This window comes from Lytechinus variegatus, chromosome 13 (assembly GCF_018143015.1).
Source record: "Lytechinus variegatus isolate NC3 chromosome 13, Lvar_3.0, whole genome shotgun sequence".
Lineage (NCBI taxonomy): Eukaryota > Metazoa > Echinodermata > Echinoidea > Temnopleuroida > Toxopneustidae > Lytechinus > Lytechinus variegatus.
This window is the reverse complement of record NC_054752.1, coordinates 32,867,469-32,892,050: the sequence shown is the minus strand read 5'-3', so window position 1 is coordinate 32,892,050 and position 24,582 is coordinate 32,867,469. Positions and strand designations below refer to the sequence as shown.

Sequence of the window (24,582 nt, the reverse complement as noted above, 5' to 3'; positions counted from 1 at the left end):
AGTAAGGGAGAGAGAGGGAGAGATCGACAGTGATTTTGAGGAATGTGATCTGTACTTGTAATAATAATTTTTCTACCAAACAAATTTATCCTTTTGAAAAATTAGTGTTTCATGACCATTAAGCTTATAAACAAAACACAGACATTGATTTATTTGGTAGGAGAAGATCACTCCTCTCAAAATGGAAATTAAAAAGGTACATGTATTAAAGGCTTTCTGCCTGTTACCCCCCCATCAAATGTTTATGGTAAAAGGTCACAATTTATTTCTATTTTACCTAATGTGATAAGATCCATGGGGTGAAACTCACTTTACAGTCGGTTAGAATAAATTCTTAATTTGTAACGATTTAATTGGCCGACAGCTTTTTGAAATTGATCTTAGCTTTTAATTAATCACCCTAACACTGCCCCCCCTATTTCAATTATTTTGATCATTGGCCCATTGGTTAAAGTTGGAATATGCAGTGGATTTTGAAAATTCTCTTTTTATCAACATTTTCTTTAGAAATGGTATTCTTTTGTCACAATCCAAGTGAAATCCTACACTCTAAAAATAAAGGATTCAAAACATAGAACATATATATGGAAAGGGAGATGATTGATGGCCACTACCATCCTTTTAAAAAAACAAAATTTGCGACCTTTTGAAGTAGTGATTTCCCTATCCACTCTTTAAATTTTAACAATGTTTGAAATTAATTTTTGCTTTGTAAAGCATCAGAAAATGTGCATTAAAGGGGAATGAAACCTTTGGAACAAATAGGCTTGTGTAGAAACAGAAAAATCGAAGATTAAGAATAAAGAAAGTTTGAGAAAAATCGGACAAATAGTGAGAAAGTTATGAGCATTTGAATATTGCAATCACTAATGCTATGGAGATCCTCACATTGGCAATGCGACAAGGATGTGTGATGTCACTGATGAACAACTTTCCCTTTGGTGGACTATAAAATACCCTCAAAATGTCTCTTTTTGCTTTTTCTTATGATGATACAAACTCTTTATCCATGATGTATTCTTAAAAAATATGTATTATATGCCCTCGTCTCTTTTTGCTTTTTCTTATGATACAAACTCTTTATCCATGATGTATTCCTAAAAAATATGTATTACATGCCCTCATGTAGACAGAACACATGATTTATAGATAGATGTGATAAAAGAGGCAATTCTAATGAAATATATACTAAAGTAATTGTGAGAGTTGTTCACAAGTGACATCACACATCTTTGTCGCATTGCCAATTTGCTATCTCCATAGCATTAGTGATCGCAATATTCAAATGCTCATAACTTTCTCATTATTTGTCAGATTTTTCTCAAACTATCGTTGATCTGTTTCTTTGATATTTCTGTTTTCACACAAGCTATCTTGTTCCAATGGTTTCATTCTCCTTTAAATTTTGTCCTGTCAAAACAAGTGATGAATGCACTTGATGGAATTGACACGTACTTGCAAGCTTTTGTCACAAAAACATTGATAATTTCTATCACATCCATCCATTTTAAGCAAAATTCTATTCATTATCAAATCAATCAATCCCCCATTTCCTAATTCAAGGGAAGTTCATGATCAGTGTACCTGTATACACTCATGTGGGCATAATTTATGTATTATGTCATGTATATCAAGCTCTTAATGATAGGAAGAAATGAGCAGCAAAATATATTTTCGACTTTTAAAAGTAAATTTTCTAAAAAGAATTGAAAGAAAAATTTGCTTTGACATTAATACGTAATGTACAAAAGTTACACAACTTGCAACTGCTCTGAAAAATCTGAAGTTAATGACATTTCTATGTTTGCATTGTACCATCTGTTGTATTGTATGCCCCAAACTAGCAAAGGTAAATGAGTTCAGATTTAAAATTATGAAGCATTTTAGTTTTTAATTAGTACAACTGATGTAAGTAGTATAGATGTTTGGCCTGTCTACAGCTGTTGCAATATCCAATGAGAATTCCTCTATAGTCTAGAATATTCTCATTATTCTGAAGATAAATTGGGGTGCTTTAACATCCGGTGCAAGATTACGTACTTGTAAAGTGAAGTCAAATATATAATCTAGGTACCCCTGTTATTTAATTGTTAAATTGGATATAAAGGGCGAGTGAACGGGTCATCTTCACTTTATTGAAAGAGAAACTTCAGAATCAAGATTTAGAACGGCTGATTCTTCCAGAGTGTTTTATTCAAAAGAAAAGAACTGCATGGTATCCGAGGTTGACAAGTTGATTTCTGTAAGCAGACAGGGTGCAGGTTACGATGGGGTTGTCATGGCAACGTTGCATACCAGTGTTGCTTCTTGCATCGGTGTTACTTTCAACATGCCAACTGTTAGTTAAGGCAGAGTAAGTGGACACATTTGATTCTATTAAAAGGAATTTTGCACAGATGTTCATATGAATTGATGTATGGTTAAAGGATGAAAATGGCCATATTTTCAGTTCACTTATTTCTAAAGAAATATTGATTTTGTTATTTATTTTTAATTTTTTATGTACTTTATTGAATAAATGTAATTTGAATTGGGTTTTTTTTAACCCAAGATATCCTGTACCATTGACATTTCTGAGATTTTAGTCGGTATAGTAATATACATGCTATATTTTCTTGCTATTTTCATGGATGTGAATAAAAGTGAATTTTGATTTGAATTTAATTGTACCAAAGAACTCTAAAATATTCATTTACTATAATTGTTAGCTTAAAAGTATGCAAATCTGTGATGTACACACTGATGTACCTCCATGGTGTTTTTATAAGTGAAATAAAAGCTTGAAATTTATGTACATGTATGTAGATATGAGTCTGTTGCCTGATGGAACTTATCGGTTATTCAAAGGATATGAAGGAATCCAGTAGTCATCCAATTTTTAATCAAATCATCAATCAAATCTTTATGCAGAGCTGCCAAGTAGTACTGATTTTCAGTATTTAGTACTGAAAAGTGAGAAAAATACAGAGTTTAATGTAAAATACTGATTTCTAAAGTTTCAGCTTTATGTGTTCTATGGTATTTTTTTTAAATACTGATTTCCTCACCGAAATACTGATTTTCAACTTTAAAAATACTGAAATGTTCTTTTTCAGGTTGGCAGCTCTGTTTATGACCCCAAGGTCAAAGGAACTTTGAAGATAGCCAGATTCATATAGAAATATATTGATATATTTATACATAAACATGGATTATACATGTATATGGGCAATTCCATAAAATATGTACGTCCGACCCCTATATGTGGGACCGTCATAAAATTTTCTGTATGATTTCTGGCTCTTTTGACAATCTGTAATGTTCTCAAAGGACCATGACTTGGTCAGCTTATGAAGTGAAGTAAAACATGAGAAATATGGGGGTCAGAAATACAAAAACGTTGATCATTTTATGGAATTGCCATTATGAAAAATACCCAGTAGCACATTTATACCTTGAAAATATACTCTTGTAATTTTTTTATAATTTCATTACCAAACTTTTTTCTTAAAATGACACAACTGTTTTTTCTTTATTTTTCATTTTTCTTTAAATTAAAGATCCCGTTTTTGCGAAGGAACAAAGAAGGTTCAACAGGAGGTGACTGAACGCAGTTTACTGCCCTGTGTTGACCTCCGTGACCCCAAGGTCAAAGGTGAAGGGTGGATTCTGGACAAGGACACACAGCCTTATGAGGTGGATGGTGTAACTCTTTGCCCTGTGTTGAGGTAAGTTGAGAGTTTCTTCCCCCTTTCTTTGTACTCATACGTATTTTGCTGAACATTGTACAAAATATAATATCATACAACGGTAACACAGTATAATCATGGGTCTCTTTAAGTTGTAAAGTTTTTTAGTGTCTTTTTTGTGAAAGAATAATAACAATATGATATATTCTCAACAATTGCTTAATACTATTGGAAGCAATAAATAGTTATGAGAAAATGATCTTTATCCTCATCACCGCTTTCTATAAATAGGGTGCATGTCTTATATCCAAGTATGTGTACAAGTCAATTGAGAAATATTTATGTATCCACTAATATGATATGTTTAAGTGTGGTATAATTTCTCATAACAAACCATAAATAATATTGCAACAAAATGATAATATACAAGCAACTGAAACAGCTAAGGAATTCCTCATTATTTCATGAAATATTTGGTATAATTATTAAAAGCAGACATTTACATCATCAATAAAGAATGTAAAAAGCTGAGCTTATAAAAACAAGATAGGTTATGAAATAAAGATAATTAAATTCTTAGAATGAAAATATGGAGTACAACAAATTGTCTTGTGAGAGGTGAACTAATAAAAATGTTAGCAAAAAATGCATAGTTAAAGCAAAGAAACAGTACATGTGAACTGTCACAGTCACATTTTCAAAGGAGATTCAAAACAAAAATTTGTGGACATTTTGATTGTCATGTAGTTATACCGGTACTTTGTGAGTGTCATTTTCTTGAATTCTAGATCTGGCCTGAAGGAGAGCGTTGTGCCAACGGTTGAATGCTGCACTGGCTACCAAGGCCCTCTTTGTGATGAAGGTATGTGGATTTACTTTTAGGAAAATATTCTGGGAGGAGTTTCACGAAAGGGATAAGTCTGTTTAAGCCGACAGTTGCCATAGTAACTGTGCTTCTCATCCAATCAAAATCAAGCAAAGTTGTCATATCTGACAACAAGTCAGACTACAAATGCTGATGGAATACTCAACTGATGTTTTCCATCTTCCATATATTCCATATTCATATTTTATTAATTGTTCGAAATAGACATGAAATTAAATACTCCGAAAATCTTGATGTAACATCTTTTTATAGGTAATTAATATAAATGCATGGAACAATTTATGATGTATTGAAAATGTTAAAATGGCTACTTACATTCTTGATCATCATTTAAAACAAAATTTAAATAAACCTCCTTAAAGATATTGCAGTTGCCAATTTGAGAAATTACCTCTTTCCCCTGAATAATGGAATAAAAGAATCAAGTATGATGTTCCATGTAATGAATGATAATAATGCACCTTGGAACAGTTTACTAGATACATGGTGCATAATAAATGCTGTGTTTATCATTATAGGACAAGTCCACCCTGACAAAAAATTGATTTGAATAAAACGAGAAAAATCCAACAAACATAACACTGAAAATTTCATCAAAATCGGATGTAAAATAAGAAAGTTATGACATTTTAAAGTTTTGCTTAATTTTACAAAACAGTTATATGCACATCCTGGTAGGTATGCAAATGAGGAGACTGATGATGTCATCCACTCACTATTTCTTTTGTAATTAATTATATGGGATATGAAATATTCTTATTTTCTCCTAATTGTCAAGTGAAACAGTGATTAATTCCTCCCTGAACATGTGGAATTAGCATTGTTTAATACTACATTGTATATTGGTCAGTCAAGTTGGTCATTATTGTCAAAGCTGTAAAAAATGAAATATTGTATAATTCAAACAATGAAAAAAAAAATAGTGAGTGATGGACATCGACTGACTCATTTGCATGTCACTGAGTTGTGCATATCACTGTTTTGTGAAAAATTAGCGAAACTTTAAAATGCCATAACTTATTTTACATCCGATTGTGATGAAATTTTTAGTGTTATGCTAGTTTGATTTTTCTCTTCTTATTCAAATCAGTATTTTCCTTGGGTGAACTTGACCTTTAAGATCAATAATAATGATGAAATATTGAATTAATTTAGCGCTTAGTACATTCAGAACAGTGTCTATTAAAGTGCCTTACAGATAGATACATGTATGTTACTTCACAGGTCATTATTACATAATTATACAATATTTTTTATCAATTTTTGACTCAGCTGTGTGTACCCTTGGTTGTTCCAATGGTGGGACCTGTGTGGCACCTGAACAGTGCGCCTGCCCGGCTGGCTTCCAGGGCTCCAGGTGTCAGTACTTCATAGGTGAGATTTCAAAATATGACCTCCAAACCTCAAGGCCCGAATTCACAAAGGTGGTTTTTAAAACGATCGGGTGAACCCATGGCTTATGCAGATTTCCTGTATAAATTACGCTTATTTACTGTGTATATGAAAAAATGTCCAATACTGATGCACGCTGTTGTCACAGTGCGCCACATTGATGCCTGTTGCGGTGGTTATCCACACTATTTAATTCATGATTCCACTGTTTTGAATTTAATTAAGAGTCTACTCTTCAAACAGTGGACTCGTGAATAAAGCAGCATACTTAACCATGGCAACAGGCTTTAATTTGTCGCACTGTGACAAAAGCGCGCATCAGCAGTTGACATTTTTTAATATTCACGGTAAATGAGCATTTATGACACAGAAAATCTGCATAAACCATGGGTTCAACCAATGGTTTTAAAAACCGCCTTTGTGAATTCAGGCCCAAATCCCAAACCTCAAATACATTCAAATGTGTCTTAAGGCCTGGTCACACTGCCCGAGCGTTGTTGGAGCGGTTGTGGAGCGGTAGGGAGAGGGTCGAATTTCGCTCACAAACTTGGGGGGAAAAATAGAAAACAAATAACAATCGAAAGCGAAAATGGTGAACGGTAGCGAGCAATGATGATTTTTTTTCTCTTCGCTCTACGACTGCTCCTACAACGCTCGGGCGGTGTGACCAGGCCTTTAGTGGCCACCTCTCTGTTGTGGCCACCTGCCTATAGTGACCACAAAAACCTGATTCCCATGAGGCAGACTGTATGTGTAAGAACCTGTCTATAGCAGCCACCTGTCTATAAAGGCCACATTTTGTGTTTCCCTTTCGTAGTCACTATAGATAGGTCTCATTGTATTTTACAAAGAAATGTTCTTTGCAATTAGCCAGAAACATTTCGGGTTTCCAAACTTTTTGACCCTTCCGCCTACCTTGATGTAATCGAGAAATAGAATCAAATACTAGTAGGATTTTTTAAGGGATTCCTCAGAGGTTTAAGAGATCTTGCACATAATGTGCACTTCATTCTTTAATGAAAATCAACTTCAAGTATAAATAAAAAATATATGAGAAGACAAAAGAAAAGAGTAGGTAGGACTAATGTGTAGAGGACAAAACATACTACAAAGCATACCGGAGAAGGGACTTTGATTGCATGTAGAGCTGGGATATCATTTGTAATGTATCATCTGTAGTCATCAACGTGGAGCGTTGTGGCCCAGTTGATTAGTCTCCGGACTTTGAAACAGGGTCAAGGGTTCGAATCCCAGCCATGGCATAATTTCCTTCAGCAAGAAACTGATCCACAATGTGCTGCACTCAACCCAGGTGAGGTAAATGGGCACCGGTAGGAAGTAATTCCTCAAGAAGCTGTGTGCGCTCTGAACGCCTAGCTTAGCCGGGTAATATAGGAGCACCTTGAGCACTTAACAAGGTGGATATGTGCGCAATATAAATACCCTATATTATTATATTAATGAAGGATGATATACTGGGTGTTAAACATTTTTGAAATGAATAAATTTTATTCCATGTTTTTCTTTGTGCATTTAGATGTTCTGTCAGGAGCAATGAAGGAGCAGCTTTTTAGTATCAACAAGAGAAGTGGAAATGATGTAAACAATGATGATGATGATGATGGTGAGTGTCCATAACTGCACTAAGAATGGGAGATGACTTGAGATTAATTGTGATAAAAAAACCCTTTTAACTTTAGTTTTACTCTCCATACTTCATTGGAAGTGACTTCAGTTAAACCTTCAATGTATACTATACTGTATATAGGACAAGAAAATTCAGTTTAAGGTAGATTGATATGAAATGGTGGAGGTGGTCATTTTATTGGATTCTGTTCAAACTCATTTTATAGATATTTTTACCACAACTGGGATTTATCTTTAAAGCCCATTTTTCCAGGGATTCCTTGTGATTGGAATACAACTTTACATCATAGGAGCTATAACTTGTCATCAATTGGAGATGTGATTTAAGGGGGGAGGGGGACTGTCACACAAAACTGTTTGTAAAGTTATAATAGACTACCAATTTATCTGAAAATAATGTCGAAAAAAATAGGATGCTGGAAGTATGATTTTTATTTTAAAAGCTGACTGTTAAAATCTCAATAAAAAGTGAGGTAAAGAATGTTTTGATGTTTGTAATAGTATTCACTTTTGAACTTAAACAGATGTGATTAAAAGTGATATAAGTCTTGGTATTTCACTGACAAATTAAATTCTTTAAGTCATGTGTAACTTTATGAACAGTTTTATGCAACACCCCACCCCAGGTCTCCATTTCATCATGATATTAACAACTGATTACACTATGTACTTGTTTCTAATTAATGATAATACATAAAATTTTTATAAAGCACATATCTTAATTAGATGCTCAAGGTGCTTCAGAGCAAATTACAGAAAGGGAGAAAATAGAGTACATGGCAGGTCGGAACTATACAAGGATAACGTTCAATATATAGAAGGCTGTCTATCAAAAACTACTTTTTATACAAGTGTGTCTTCAGGTTGCATCTCGGTATCTCATGTTATACTTTATAAAATAATTATGTTAAAACAAGTATAGAAAGTAAGATTGTTTACCAAGTAATCATTTCTTAATTGTCACGTTTTCTCAATATTCTCAGAGGCACAGTTAGCAACACAGATTTACACATAGCATTGAAATGTATGTTAGAAATGAGTGTATCAATCTATGTCTGTATTTATCAAGCTATTTAATGAAAATGATTATAGGAGTCAACTTTGATTGACTTTTCTTTATAGCCATTGTCATTTATGAAGTTATTTTTATGATATCATAATTGAACTGTATGGACGGGATCTATTTGCCTTGGGCATTTAAAAAATGAAAATGTTAAAGTTTTGAAAGGGGACATTATCTTGTTGCTGTGGTATATACAATAGTATTCCCAGGATAGCAAAAAAGCTTTAATTTTTATTTTTTTTATGTTTTAAAAAGTATTTTTATTTTTTATCTTTTTTCCACATTGGGCCGATTGCAGAATTGGGGGCTATTTCATTTTAAGGGCTACTTTTTAGGGGCAACAAGTAATTATATTTTGGAATACTAGTTCTCAAAATCTTGAATTTAGTGTGTGACCTTTCTTTCTTGGGTCACCCCAAAGCATGCATTTTTTTTAGAATTTAAAGGGTGATTTTGGATGTCATGAGGGGGAATTTGCCTGTTGTCCTGATGTATTTCCTATGCCGGTCCTGTCTCTTTAGTCATATCTCACTTATTATTGTGTAATGTCAGACAACAAAAGTTGAAATGTATAAATCACAAAGATGTATTCCACAATGAGAAATGTGTAACACAAAAGTTTAATAGAATTAAATAGTCATTCAAACACATTCAACCAGTCTCTTGGTCTTCATTTTTAGTGTTCAATAAGTCGTTCAAAAAATAAAGAAAGAAAATAAGCATGGTAACACTAGTAAGACCGAGAGAATTGGCCTTGAAATGTGTTTGCTTTTGGGTGACTATATCTGACGTAATAGGCTAACAATCTTAATTTACTTGGTGACAGATTTTTAAGAACATAAGGGAAAAAAAGAGGCAACATCTGCTGTTGGGTGTGTTACGTCATTAACACATCTATTGCTAAATTGTTTATTTTTAATTTAGATTAAAAGGTCTTGTTCTTGATTGGGTTTCAGTATAACTACAAGGAATTTTTCCCCTTAGACCAATGTCCACATTGGGTGATTTCAAGTTCAGTGTTGACCTTTTGGTGTTGGTGTTGGGTCAATTTTTACACGATTATAACACCAAACATAAAATGAGGATGGTCCCAAAAAGTCGCTCACTCGTTGTTAAGATGTCAATAATGTGATCTGAATCAGTTTTACAAACTCTGAATAAGTTTTGAAGCTAGGGGAAGCAATCAAAATTTCAACACTAACACCAACACCAAGGCCAACACCGAACTTGAAATCACCCATTACCTACTGAAACCAGGGCCCATCTTCCAAAGAGCTGCAACTGATGCGATCAACCACGACTACATGTATGCAATGCCATTAATATCAACAGTTAATAATAATAATAGTCAGTTCTTGTATAGCGCATAACACATCATAAATAACGTCTCTATGCGCTTCCAAAGAACTTGGATATTATTACCGTGGCTGTAGCCTCACGGTTAAAATTCACGGTTTGTTCAAGATGTGTTCTTTGTATGATGTGTATTCATACATTCTTTGTGTCCTGGCAGTATTCAGTGTTTTGCTCTGTTTGCTAATGACATTGTGTATATTTCCTATAGGACAAGTTATGACATTGAGGGATTTCTAAATAGTTTAGTTTGATTGAATCAATCACATCTTCATATAAGATGGGACCCAGGGCCCTGTCTTACAAAGAGTTTGTTTGCAAATATCTCATTCAAATTAATGGATTTTATCTAGAGTAAATCACTTATATTCTGTTCCAAGAAGCAGACCAGTATAAGAAATAGCAAATTAGCAATTTTTGCAAGACTCCAAGGCCTTGTTTTACAAAGAGTTACGATTGATCCAATCAGTGGTAACTCTATGGAAATCCATCAGTGTCATAATATTTTCTTTAGGAAATTTGGACAATGTCCTTTGTAAACAAAGAGGAGCACAGGGATTTTTCAAGAAAACAATGAATGCATTAATATACATCATGGATAGAAAATATCTTGAACAAACAAGCATAATAGATGTTGACGTTGCTGGCCGTCCATAGTTGTGATTGATCAGACCAATCGCAACTCCTTGTAAGACAGTGCCCTGATTGTTATGCACATAAAAATTGAACAAGTGATGTGAAAATCCAGTTTTGCTATTGGTTCCTAATTCAGTCCTTTTAACTGAGTGAACTTTTTGCAATGCCCCATGAGTGATGTTTAGACCAAGTGCATGGAGGTATATTAGACAGATGGGATATGGTCGAATTTGGAAAGTGGTGGATGGGCTTCTCGGTTATAGATAAACCGACCTAAGACATAGTATAAGGCATTGTAGGATGAGATCTAAACGGGCTTTAACACAACTTGGTCCTGTCTTACAAAGAGTTACGATTAATCCAATCAACCTTAACTCTGGAAATCAATCATTGTCATAATTTTTCTTCAGAAAATTTGCACAATGTACTTTGTCAGAAAAGAGAAGCACACTGAATTGTCAAGAAAACAATGACTGTATGAATATACATCATATCTAGAATTTTTTTTTTAATAAACATGTATTTTAGGTGTTGGCGTTGCTGGCTTTTCATAATTGTGGTTGATTCGATCAACCACTTCTCTGTGAGATGGGGCCCAGGATTAGCTCATTTCAGATTTTTCAAATGCTACTAACCCTCGGATATGAAAATATATAGTTGATACAGTACCAGATCGTTTCTTAATTATGGCAAACAAAAAAATTAATTACCTTGATGCCCAAATTATTGCAGCTCTGGTGAGGCTTTGAATTTCTTGTTTACTGAGAAGTAACAGCTTGATGACCTGTAAATTAATGAGAAAGAATAGCTTACTTTCACAGAGTAAATATAAGGTGATCGTTTCATAAACAGGTTTTGATAAATTCTTGATTGGCCTCCCAATTCCCACCTCTTTCCTTTTCATGCTTAGTAAGTTCTGAAAATTACAACATTCAAGAAAAAAGTTTGTTCAAGAGATATTTTCCTATATTTTGGTTGCAATTCAATAATGGGAGATAAGGCCTTCGCTCCACAGCACAGGGCTTACTCTGTTATATTCACTTCCACAGACTTTAAAATTCCAGATGTCAGCATCGACCTTCATGAGAAACCTGGTGATATACACCTGCAAATATGCTTTTGACATCTATTCATTCATTGTTAAGATTTTGAACTTGTTACCGATTTTGCTTTTCATTTGTTCCGTATTGAGCATCTCATATAAATTAAAATTGCACTGAATGATTTGTGTATTTTTATTGTTAAATATTAATGATAGTGATAATAATGACAACAAGTAATAATGATGATAATATTATTATCATGATAATGATGGTAATATTGATAATAATAATAACGATAATAATAATAACAATAATGATGATGATAATCCAACCCAATCCAAATTTTCTTGTTGGAAATAGACATGAAATGAAATACTCCAAAAATTTGCTTTGCCCAACTGATCATTGGCCTGGCAGCTGCTATGCAGTGCCAGATCGACGAGGCTCTATCCCTTTATTCATTGAATACCAAACAGGCCGGGGTTTGAATTTCCTACCTCCTCATTGTGATAATAATGATATTGATAGTAACAACAATAATAATTATTATTACCATTACTGTTTATAAAAGACAACGCATTTGCATTGATCTAAAAAAACAATTTATGGGTTCTTTTTTATAGGAGCTATTGTTCCCATTATTTCCATTTATATTAAACATTAAATGATATCGAGCATATGTTTTGATGGCATGACAAGAAAACATTTAAAAAGATTTTTTCAATAATATTATTGAAACATCTTATTAAAATGTCCAATCTTGAAGCTAAAATGACATGAAAGAAACAATTCTTAAGAAAAGAAATATAATTTTTATGTTTTTATAATGTTACATGATTAATGTAAAAATAACATTTTAAAAACGTTCTTAAGATGTTATGGCAATAAAATCTAATATTATAAAAAAAGTCATGAAAATCTGTTTTCGAAATGTTAACACAAAACATTTTTGAAAATGTTTTTTTCAAATGTTCTCTAAAATGTTTTTAAAATGTATTAGAAACATAGTATCTTTGAATTTTTTGCGATATTATTTTAATATTTAAAAAAAAATGCAATAACATTTTACTGTTATCATTATAATGTTATTTCTTGGATGTAAAATTAGCATTTTAAAAAAGTTGTTAGAATATCATGACAGTAATAATAATTAGCATAAAAAGTTTTAATGACTGGAACAATCACACAGCCACATACAAACCCCCTTGTGGATGTCCAGGCAAGCAGGGTACAATCTGTACATGGTAAGTGTCTGTGTTTATCTCACTCAGCCGCACACAGAAAGCACCATGTTCAGATTATTCTCAGCTTGTCGGGACATCCCCTGGGATCTGTGTGTGGGTGTTTGATTGATCTAGTCATTCAAAATTTTGATTTCAACATACCAGTACTAAAGCTTCTTTGTGATCAAGCCAATCACTTAAAGGGCAAGTCCACCTCAGAAAAATGTTGATTTGAATCAATAGAGAAAAATCAGACAAGCACAATGCTGAAAATTTCATCAAAATCGGATGTAAAATAAGAAAGTTATGACATTTCAAAGTTTCGCTTATTTTCAACAAAATAGTTCTATGAACGAGCCAGTTACATCCAAATGAGAGACTCGATGATGCCACTCACTATTTATTGTTTTTTATTGTTTGAATTATACAATATTTCAATTTTTACGAATTTGACAATTAGGACCTCCTTGCCTGAAGCACAAAATGTTAAAATAATGGAATTCCACGTATTCAGGGAGGAATGAAACTTCATTTTACATGACAATGACGAGAAAATCAAAATATTTCATATTCCATATAATAAAATACAAAAGAAATAGTGAGTGAGTGATGTCATCAACTCTTGCATTTGGATGTAACTGGCTCGTTCATATAACTATTTAGTTGAAAATAAGCGAAACTTTAAAATGCCATAACTTTCTTATTTTACATCCGATTTTGATGAAATTTTCAGTGTTGTGCTTGTTGAATTTTTCTCTTTTTATTCAAATCAAGTTTTTGTTGGGGTGGACTTGTCTTTTAAACATGCATGTGAAGGACATGTGGGACAAACTGGGAAGTTGGTTTAATCCAATCTCATTTTCATTGATTTTTCTTTTGCCATGACTTTGGATTGTGAAACCATGGTGAAACCAATTGACGTGAGGAGCTATAGCTCCTCTACGATTTAACTAATCTCTTCTTAATCATTGACATGTGCTTAGAAAAGATTATTGAAGTTACATGTAGCCTGTGCAAAAATATTGTTCGTTTTGACTAAGTTAAATTCGTAAACTTGTAAACTTTGATCAGTTTGATTCTTTTGGAACCCACATAAGGTAAGGTATGGTAAAGAATATATAGGCCTACGTTCAAACGCTTTCAAAGATAAATGAGTTGTAAAGATATCATTTCGGACTCCTTTAATGTATTTAAATTCTCTCATGTATGAAGTAAAAAGCCTTGTTTTTTAACTTGTAATTATTAATGATTTTGATAAATAAATTGAAATATGTGATTATTGTAATATAAATTAAGTTTTCTCACCTATTAAATGCTATAAATATCTATGAAAAATGCCCACAAATTTTTCATGTTTCTATTTTTGTTTCTTTTCCCTACTACTTCACCATTGTATGAAACAGAATCTTCAAAGGGTTCCTCTAAGGAATCAAAGGACAAGAGTGATTCCAAAGAGTCCTCAAGACAACACTCCAAAGAATCAAAGGAGGGCAAAAGTGGTTCCAAAGAATCTTCAAAGGGTTCCTCCGAGGAATCAGAGGACAAGAGTGATTCCAAAGAGTCCTCAAGACAACACTCTAAAGAATCAAAGGAAAGCAAAAGTGGTTCCAAAGAATCTGCAAGGCATTCCTCCAAGGAATCAAAGGAAAAGAGTGATTCCAAAGAGTCCTCAAGACAACACTCCAAAGAATCAAAGGAGGACAAAAGTGGTTCCAAAGAATCTTCAAGGCATTCCTCCAAGGAATCAAAGGAAAATAGTGATTCCACCGAGTCCTCAAAACAACACTCCAAAGAATCAAAGGAAAGCAAAAGTGGTTCTAAAGAATCTTCAAAGCATTCCTCTAAAGAATCAAAGGAAAAGAGTGCTTCCAAAGAGTCCTCAAGACAACACTCCAGAGAATCACAGGAGGACAAAAGTGGTTCCAAAGAATCTTCAAAAGGTTCCTCCAAGGAATCAAAGGACAAGAGTGATTCCAACGAATCCTCAAGACAACACTCCAAAGAATCACAGGAAAGCAAAAGTGGTTCCAAAGAATCTTCAAGGCATTCCTCCAAGGAATCAAAGGAAAAGAGTAATTCTAAAGAGTCAAAGGAATCAAAGGAAAAGAGTAATTCTAAAGAGTCCAAGGAATCAAAGGAAAAGAGTCATTCTAAAGAGTCCTCAAGACAACACTCCAAAGAATCAAAGGAGGACAAAAGTGGTTCCAAAGAATCTTCAAGGCATTCCTCCAAGGAATCAAAGGAAAAGAGTGATTCCAACGAGTCCTCAAAACAACACTCCAAAGAATCAAAGGAAAGCAAAAGTGGTTCCAAAGAATCTTCAAAGCATTCCTCTAAAGAATCAAAGGAAAAGAGTGATTCCAAAGAGTCCTCAAGACAACAATCCAAAGAATCAAAGGAGGACAAAAGTGGTTCCAAAGAATCATTGAACATGGAGACAAGCTTCACTTGGGAAAGCTGGAGTGAGAGTTCCTCAGAAGAATCAACATCTGCTCCAAGCAGAAGCTGGATCAACCCCCAAACTACAACCAAGTCTCCGACGGACAAGCCTCCCGCCCCAGCCTTTCGGTCTCTCTTACTCCCTGAGACTGACAAAGAAATTGAGGTGACGACTTTGCCACCACCAACAACATTTGAATACAAAAAGCGCGATGATAATAGTCTTGTGACCGAGGCATCGCTGACCAATAACTCTCTCTCCTTGAGGACTTCAGCAACGTGCTTGTCATGGAGTAGTGACCACTTCATCACCTTTGATGGTGTTCATTACAGTTTCTCTGGGACATGTTCTTACACCCTGGCTGCAGCCTTAGATGGAACTTGGCAGGTGACCATTAGGAACCAGGATTGTGAACTTCTGTCCACATGTCACAAGGTAGGTCAAACAAACGTTCCAATACCCCTTGTTCTACACCTGCTTAGTCTATTGTCCGTTTGGTCTCATCCCATATGGTCTATCCCAAGTTCTTTTACAACCAGTTTCTACTAACCATTGATCTCATTTCAATTTACCATTTTGTCTAATATCCAGTTAGGCTGTTCCAGTTTCAAATACATGTAATATCCACCTGATCTATCACCAGTTTAATAGTCTTCATAATTAGATGTACAGTGTGTGAAACAAATTTTCATTTAATTTCAAAGTGCTAAATAATTATAAGACAAAGTAGAAATTAGACTGTCTGAGCATTATTAGTGTATTGTGTATTAGTTTTCCTACACAAATTGACCCTTGAAAGAAAGTACACAAAGATATTTAGCTCTTTTCTTGGTAGAAAGACTGCTCTGAGAAAAAATGTAGAATTTTTTATTTTGAATTCCAATCAAGAAAGAAATATTTTTTGAAAACTGGTGAATTTATCTGATTTTATCCTGCATTCCTTCAGAAATTGGAATTCATTCTTGGACTTGATGTGATCACGGTGGAACTTGAAACAGTGCTCATCAATGACAGCCCAATGTACTCTTTCCCCTACATGGAAAATGGTAAAATTTTGAAGTATTTATAATTGTGGATGCTGTATTGTTCTTTTACTTCTATATTCTTATGAATTGATTTATTGAAATATGGCACCAATCTGAAATGTTCTTAAATATCAAGACTTCTTTTTGAAAACATCTGTTTTCTTACAAATATTAAACCTTAAGTCAAAATATTGATTGTACGATTATGGATGAGTTGCTAGTCGAACTTATGAAAACATTATTTCTTCTTAGATATATTTCTTTTTTGTTAGGGTATGAGAGATGTGTTTGATTTTTTTTACATTTTTTGATAATAATGACAGCCAATCTCTTACAATTATATAATGCGGGATGAACAGTGATAAAGGTTATTTGATTTTATTTCTTCATTGCATTTTCAGAGATTACTTTAGATATTTCTTTTACCTTATGGTTGGAATGTATATTTTATACATGTACAGTGGTAATATAAAAGTTGGTGATTCCCACCACAAAATGTACTCCTTCATGCCGAGTGTTGAATGTAGACAACAACACTAAAATGTTGGGCGAGCCCAGACAAAACAAACTTTATTGAATGTAATGTTTTATCACCCAATTTCACAATTAAATATCTAAAACATGGCAGAACGTTTAAATAAGTTCATTTTCTGGAGGAATTCCCTAACTTTTTAGCACCACTCTGTAAGCACCTGTACAATATGACACAGAGATGTCCTAGGCTATTTATCATAAATATTATAACATTTAATCAAGACAGTATACTTTTTTTAAAAGGAATTGCACATATCAACCTATGTTAACAAGTTTTGTATTAATGAATTTAAAACATGTATATACTAATATCTAAAATATGTCACCTTCAATAACCATCATTATTGCAATTGGGATGGGGTCCACCCGCCAGTCATAAGGACCACTGGTCATAATACCCGCTAGTTATAAGGACCGCTAGTCATAATAGTCATAAGGGTCGCTATTCATAAGGGGCTTTGTTCATAGAGGTCGCAAGTCATAATCAACGATGGGGTTCGCCATTCATAATCAAACAAGAGGGTCGCTAGTCATAATAAAGGAAGAGGGTCGCCAGTCATAAGGAGGAAAAGGGTTCGTTGATCATAAGGGTCGCCATTCATAATAGTGGATGAGGGTCGCCAGTCATAATAGTAGAAGGGGTTCGCCAGTCATAATGGTAGATGAGGGTCGCTATTCATAATAGTAGAAAGGGTTCGCCAGTCATAATAATAGATGAGGGTCGCCAGTCATAATATTAGAAGGGGTTCGCCAGTCATAATGGCAGATGAGGGTCGCTAGTCATAATAGTAGATGGGGTTCGCCAGTCATAATGGTAGATGAGGGTCGCTATTCATAATAGTAGAAAGGGTTCGCCAGTCATAATAATGGATGAGGGTCGCCAGTCATAATAGTAGAAGGGGATCGCCAGTCATAATGGTAGATGAGGGTCGTTAGTCATAATAGCAGATGGGGTTCGCCAGTCATAATAATGGATGAGGGTCACCAGTCATAATATTAGAAGGGGTTCGCCAGTCATAATGGCAGATGAGGGTCGCTAGTCATAATAGTAGATGGGGTTCGCCAGTCATAATAATAGATGAGGGTCGCCAGTCATAATATTAGAAGGGGTTCGCCAGTCATAATGGCAGATGAGGGTCGCTAGTCATAACAGTAGATGGGGTTCGCCAGTCATAATAATAGATGAGGGTCGCCAGTCATAATATTAGAAGGGGTTCGCCAGTCATAATGGCAGATGACGGTCGCTAGTCATAATAGTAGATGGGGTTCGCCAGTCATAATAGTGGATGAGGGTCGCTATTCATAATAGTAGAAAGGGTTCGCCAGTCATAATAATGGATGAGGGTCGCCAGTCATAATATTAAAAGGGGTTCGCCAGTCATAATGGTAGATGAGGGTCGCTAGTCATAATAGTAGATGGGGTTCGCCAGTCATAATGGTAGATAAGGGTCGCTATTCATAATAGTAGAAAGGGTTCGCTAGTCATAATAATAGATGAGGGTCGCCAGTCATAATAGTAGAAGGGGTTCGCCAGTCATAATGGTAGATGAGGGTCGCTATTCATAATAGAAGAAAGGGTTCGCCAGTCATAATAATGGATGAGGGTCGCCATTCATAATCAAACAAGAGGGTCGCTAGTCATAATAAAGGAAGAGGGTCGCCAGTCATAAGGAGGAAAAGGGTTCGTTGATCATAAGGGTCGCCATTCATAATAGTGGATGAGGGTCGCCAGTCATAATAGTAGAAGGGGTTCGCCAGTCATAATGGTAGATGAGGGTCGCTATTCATAATAGTAGAAAGGGTTCGCCAGTCATAATAATAGATGAGGGTCGCCAGTCATAATATTAGAAGGGGTTCGCCAGTCATAATGGCAGATGAGGGTCGCTAGTCATAATAGTAGATGGGGTTCGCCAGTCATAATGGTAGATGAGGGTCGCTATTCATAATAGTAGAAAGGGTTCGCCAGTCATAATAATAGATGAGGGTCGCCAGTCATAATAGTAGAAGGGGTTCGCCAGTCATAATGGTAGATGAGGGTCGTTAGTCATAATAGCAGATGGGGTTCGCCAGTCATAATAATGGATGAGGGTCACCAGTCATAATATTAGAAGGGGTTCGCCAGTCATAATGGCAGATGAGGGTCGCTAGTCATAATAGTAGATGGGGTTCGCCAGTCATAATAATAGATGAGGGTCGCCAGTCATAATATTAGAAGGGGTTCGCCAGTCATAATGGCAGATGAGGGTCGCTAGTCATAACAGTAGATGGGGTTCGCCAGTCATAATAATAGATGAGGGTCGCCAGTCATAATATTAGAAGGGGTTCGCCAGTCATAATGGCAGATGAGGGTCGCTAGTCATAATAGTAGATGGGGTTCGCCAGTCATAATAGTGGATGAGGGTCGCTATTCATAATAGTAGAAAGGGTTCGCCAGTCATAATAATGGATGAGGGTCGCCAGTCATAATATTAAAAGGGGTTCGCCAGTCATAATGGTAGATGAGGGTCGCTAGTCATAATAGTAGATGGGGTTCGCCAGTCATAATGGTAGATAAGGGTCGCTATTCATAATAGTAGAAAGGGTTCGCTAGTCATAATAATAGATGAGGGTCGCCAGTCATAATAGTAGAAGGGGTTCGCCAGTCATAATGGTAGATGAGGGTCGCTATTCATAATAGAAGAAAGGGTTCGCCAGTCATAATAATGGATGAGGGTCGCCATTCATAATCAAACAAGAGGGTCGCTAGTCATAATAAAGTAAGAGGGTCGCCAGTCATAAGGAGGAAAAGGGTTCGTTGATCATAAGGGTCGCCAGTCATAATAATGGATGAGGGTCGCCAGTCATAATAGTAGAAGGGGTTCGCCAGTCATAATGGTAGATGAGGGTCGCTAGTCATAATAGTAGAAAGGGTTCGCCAGTCATAATAATGGATGAGGGTCGCCAGTCATAATATTAAAAGGGGTTCGCCAGTCATAATGGTAGAAGAGGGTCGCTAGTCATAATAGTAGATGGGGTTCGCCAGTCATAATGGTAGATAAGGGTCGCTATTCATAATAGTAGAAAGGGTTCGCTAGTCATAATAATAGATGAGGGTCGCCAGTCATAATAGTTGAAGGGGTTCGCCAGTCATAATGGTAGATGAGGGTCGCTATTCATAATAGAAGAAAGGGTTCGCCAGTCATAATAATGGATGAGGGTCGCCATTCATAATCAAACAAGAGGGTCGCTAGTCATAATAAAGGAAGAGGGTCGCCAGTCATAAGGAGGAAAAGGGTTCGTTGATCATAAGGGTCGCCATTCATAATAGTGGATGAGGGTCGCCAGTCATAATAGTAGAAGGTGTTCGCCAGTCATAATGGTAGATGAGGGTCGCTATTCATAATAGTAGAAAGGGTTCGCCAGTCATAATAATGGATGAGGGTCGCCAGTCATAATAGTAGAAGAGGTTCGCCAGTCATAATGGTAGATGAGGGTCGTTAGTCATAATAGTAGATGGGGTTCGCCAGTCATAATAATGGATGAGGGTCGCCAGTCATAATATTAGAAGGGGTTCGCCAGTCATAATGGCAGATGAGGGTCGCTAGTCATAATAGTAGATGGGGTTCGCCAGTCATAATAATAGATGAGGGTCGCCAGTCATAATATTAGAAGGGGTTCGCCAGTCATAATGGCAGATGACGGTCGCTAGTCATAATAGTAGATGGGGTTCGCCAGTCATAATGGTGGATGAGGGTCGCTATTCATAATAGTAGAAAGGGTTCGCCAGTCATAATAGTAGAAGGGGTTCGCCAGTCATAATGGTAGATGAGGGTCGCTAGTCATAATAGTAGATGGGGTTCGCCAGTCATAATAATGGATGAGGGTCGCCAGTCATAATAGTACATTGTAAAAAATTAGGTTCTAATTTAGCGCTTACAGTGATTGTATAGTGATTGCACTGGGAGTGTTGGTTTTCTAGTTTAAATTTGAACTAGAAAATTAGCACTAGTAGTGCAGTCACTATACAAGCACTGTAAGTGCTGAATTAGCAATTAATTTTTACAGTGTAGTAGGGGTTTGCTAGTCATAATAGTAGATGAGGGTCGCTAGTCTTATTAGTAGAAGAGGGTCGCTAACCATGATAGTGGAAGGGGTTCGCCTGTCAGTAGAAGGGAACTTTGCTACATAATAGCTGAGGTGGGCGCAAAGCGTGAGAACACAAAAAAATGTGATTTTCAAGCCTAATATGTATTATATTGTAGTTCAAAAAGGGTATTTAATTTCGAATAAGAGCACATTTTTATTTTGAAAAATGGGATTTTTTTTAAATCATAACCAGCAGGAGCTATTAAAAATGACACCCTTTAGAAAGATAAATTATCTCATGTTATTGACATTACTTTTGTGACCATCCTGAAATGTTTTGTTGGACTTCAAGAACAGTATTTAGTTTTGAAAAAAGAGCACATTTCATTTTGCCAAAAGGCTTTTTCCTTTTGAAAAAGGGCATTTTTTTACCTACGGCGATTTTTTTTTCATCATAACCAGCAGAAGTTGTTAGAAATGACACCCTCCCCTAAAAAAATCAAATTATCTTTAGGCGAAAAGGTGTAGATTGTGAATGATTCCAATAACAAGGAAATCTTCTTTGAATATATGCATTTAAGATAGTGTTGACCTAAACCTGTACCACAGTATTTTCCAAAAGCCTTTTTTTCAACAGAGGTTTTTTTTAAGAAAAATGTCTTTTCTATCTATATTATACTTTTTTTAGTTGATGTTGAATATGATATGAGCATGAAATTATTCCTTCATATTATATATTTCATTTTTTGAAAAGGAAAAAAAAACAAATATTCATTGTTTACAGGACACTCATTTTGTAAAGGATTTGGAAGAAAGCATCTTAAAGGAGTGGGAGGAAGGTTTTTTTCTCATATATATCATCTAATGCAATGCTATATTATTTGATAAAAACATACAACTTGTTATTAAGAGAGTAAAATGCGACACTGATGGAAAGTATGTTCCTTATTTCATTGATTTCATTGTATGGGCAAAATGACCCTAAGATTTTTAGATGTATTGAAAGTATCTTATTGGACTATGATGATCCTCATAAAGTCCTATGTGGTGATTGGAACCTGGTCCAAAGTTTTGAGTCAGTGAGTTAATTTAGTTGATCCATGGCGTCAGTTAAATCCAAAATGTTATACTTGGAGACAGCCCACGCCATTGAAGCAAAGTAGAAAACATTATTTTTTGATATCTTCAAATATTATTTCTTTGGTTAGAAAATGTGATATTTTTATTTTTTTTTAATTTTTTTTTAAACAAGTGCAAACCTAGTTACCAATAATGCATACAGCATTTCCATTTATTTGAAAGCAGGATAAAAGAGCATTGTAGATTAAATGCCTTGCTCATGGGCATAGCTGCTGCGGCCGGGGATCGAACCCCGGACTTTCCATGTATAGCCAGGCGCCTTAGACCACTCGGCCACGGCACCTCCACGATATCCTAAATATTGATTTAGGATATCGTACCGATCACACAATGATCAGTTTAGAGATTGTGTTAGCTAAATGTTTTTACAGTATCTTGATATTGTCTTCATGGTAAAGCTTTTGAAACTGTTAGAAAAGAGAAACTCAGATTTACTATTGATTATCAGTTGTTTTTTATACACTGTTCATAGGCGGATCTAGGGGTCCGAGGGGCCCACCCCCCCCCCCCCTTGGCGGAGCAAAAAAATTAAAAGGGGGGAAGACAGAAAGAAAGAAAGAGAGAAAAAAAAGAAAAAGAAGGGAAAAGAGAGGAGAAAAAAGAAGGGGAAACACAAGAAGAGGAAGACGAGTGAATAAAATAAGATGAGGGGAAGCCTAGGAAAATGATCTTTAAAATCCTTAATGTCACTATAAAAAAAATCGCTTGCGCTTCTCGCTCGCATTGCATGTAAGGTGATTTACATATCAATATGGAGATTGAAATATTAAAATTTGAAGTCAACATAGAAAATATATTTCAGCTCAGAAATCGTACTTTCATTATTTTGTTTGATTTACAAAGTGATTTTTAAAAAGTGCTCAGCAAAACATTTGTTTTATGGTCTGAATTTTTAGAAATTTCGGCTCGCGATTATAGTTCGCATTGATTGTTGAAAATCTATCAACTGATGCATCTTCTTCATAAATCATCAATACAAAAGTGCTTTAAATGTATAGTTTTCAGGTCATAATATTAATAGATTTCACGCTCTCACATTAGGCTTATTAGGTTAATAAATAAGATATTAATTTAAGAATCAAATTGTCCCTTTTTTCTTATAGTCATTATTTTCATATGATGACAAAAATGCTCTTGGAATGTCCTGGTCCTATGTCAAAACTCAAAGTAATAATAATGAAACTTTTGAATGAAATTAAAATAATGAAACTCTTTGTTTTAAATCTCATCCATATCCACCTCACAATTTTTCCTACAAAGTGCTTGAAATACAGAGCTTAAATTGACCCTTTTCAGATCGGAATATCAAATGTTTTAAGCTCGCGCTTCGCGCTCACACTTTATCGATTTTAACGATGAAAAAAGGTATTTAGAATGCCCACTCAGATTCTAGGTCTAAATCTGAAACACGCGCGCGTTTATTCAGATACGCAGCTTGTTCTCTGTATAAATCATTATCCAGTTTTTTCCACAATATAAAAAAAATTGTGCTCGCGCTTTGCGCTCAATGTAGAAAGATATCCAATTACTCATCCTTTTCATGATTTACAAATCATGAATGGAGTGTCCTGTTTTTAGGTGTAAACAGCGGCGTAACAGGGGTCGGTGGCCAAGGGAGGGGGGGGGGGGGCAAGAGACAAAAATTTCCCGGTCATATCATGGAATAAACAGGCGCAATGGTGTAATTAGGCGACGATTTCGAAAGGGCAAGACATTGTGTATCAGGCAGAATTTATCTTTAAAAAAAAAGTTGCGAGAGAGCGATGCCAGGGAGCAAAAATTTTGACATTTTTAATACAAAAATCCAATTTTGTGATAGATTTTGACATGATATCCAGAGAATATATTTCACTCTTCTCTCTTTCCATCCTTTTTTTGTGATCTGTACGCCACTGTTAACAGGATTATTTGCGGCAGTATCGTGCAGAGTAAACAAAACCAAAATTAAGGGGCGCAGTATGGCGCATGTGCTAAAAAAGCTGCTTAATATAAGTCCCGAGCGAGCGAAGCGAGAAAAAAATCACCTTTTCATGAGAATCTAAATTTGAGATATCTTTTTTACATGGTAAAACTTTTGGGGACCATGGTCCAACCCTTCCATACTCATATACGGCAGTGCTATGCGTTTGGGGTCTGGGCGGAGCCCCCGGAACTTTTTGATATCAAAGCCATTTAAACCTCGCAGATTGCCGCTATTTAATCAAATTGCGGGTATATACAGAATATAGCTTTTACACAACACATTTATTCAACCCAGTTGAACCAAATATTTTGAGGGGGCAAAACATAGCAATGTGGGGGGGAAGTCGCCAGCGAGCAAGCGAGCTGGAAAAAAAATGCCTATTGAAATTAAATTCTAATTATGTGATAGATTTCTCCATTATATTCAGCAAATAACACATTTCATTGTTTCCATTCATTTCATTATACGTTGTCTCCCATAAATTCTTTAATTTTCTCTTGGGTG

The 24,582-nt window shown here is 35.3% G+C and overlaps 1 protein-coding gene across 1 annotated transcript in view; it reads left to right on the top strand.

Moving 5' to 3' along the window:
• Positions 1-1,956: 1,956 nt before the first annotated feature.
• LOC121426017 (mucin-2-like) overlaps positions 1,957-24,582 on the top strand; it is a 95,806-nt gene continuing 73,180 nt past the window's right edge. The window contains exons 1-7 of the mRNA XM_041622146.1: positions 1,957-2,353; positions 3,540-3,707; positions 4,457-4,530; positions 5,827-5,928; positions 7,484-7,570; positions 14,315-15,786; positions 16,298-16,397. Coding sequence (XP_041478080.1) covers positions 2,268-2,353; positions 3,540-3,707; positions 4,457-4,530; positions 5,827-5,928; positions 7,484-7,570; positions 14,315-15,786; positions 16,298-16,397 — 2,089 coding nt within the window. The 5' untranslated portion in view covers positions 1,957-2,267. The remainder of the gene's footprint in view (positions 2,354-3,539; positions 3,708-4,456; positions 4,531-5,826; positions 5,929-7,483; positions 7,571-14,314; positions 15,787-16,297; positions 16,398-24,582) is intronic.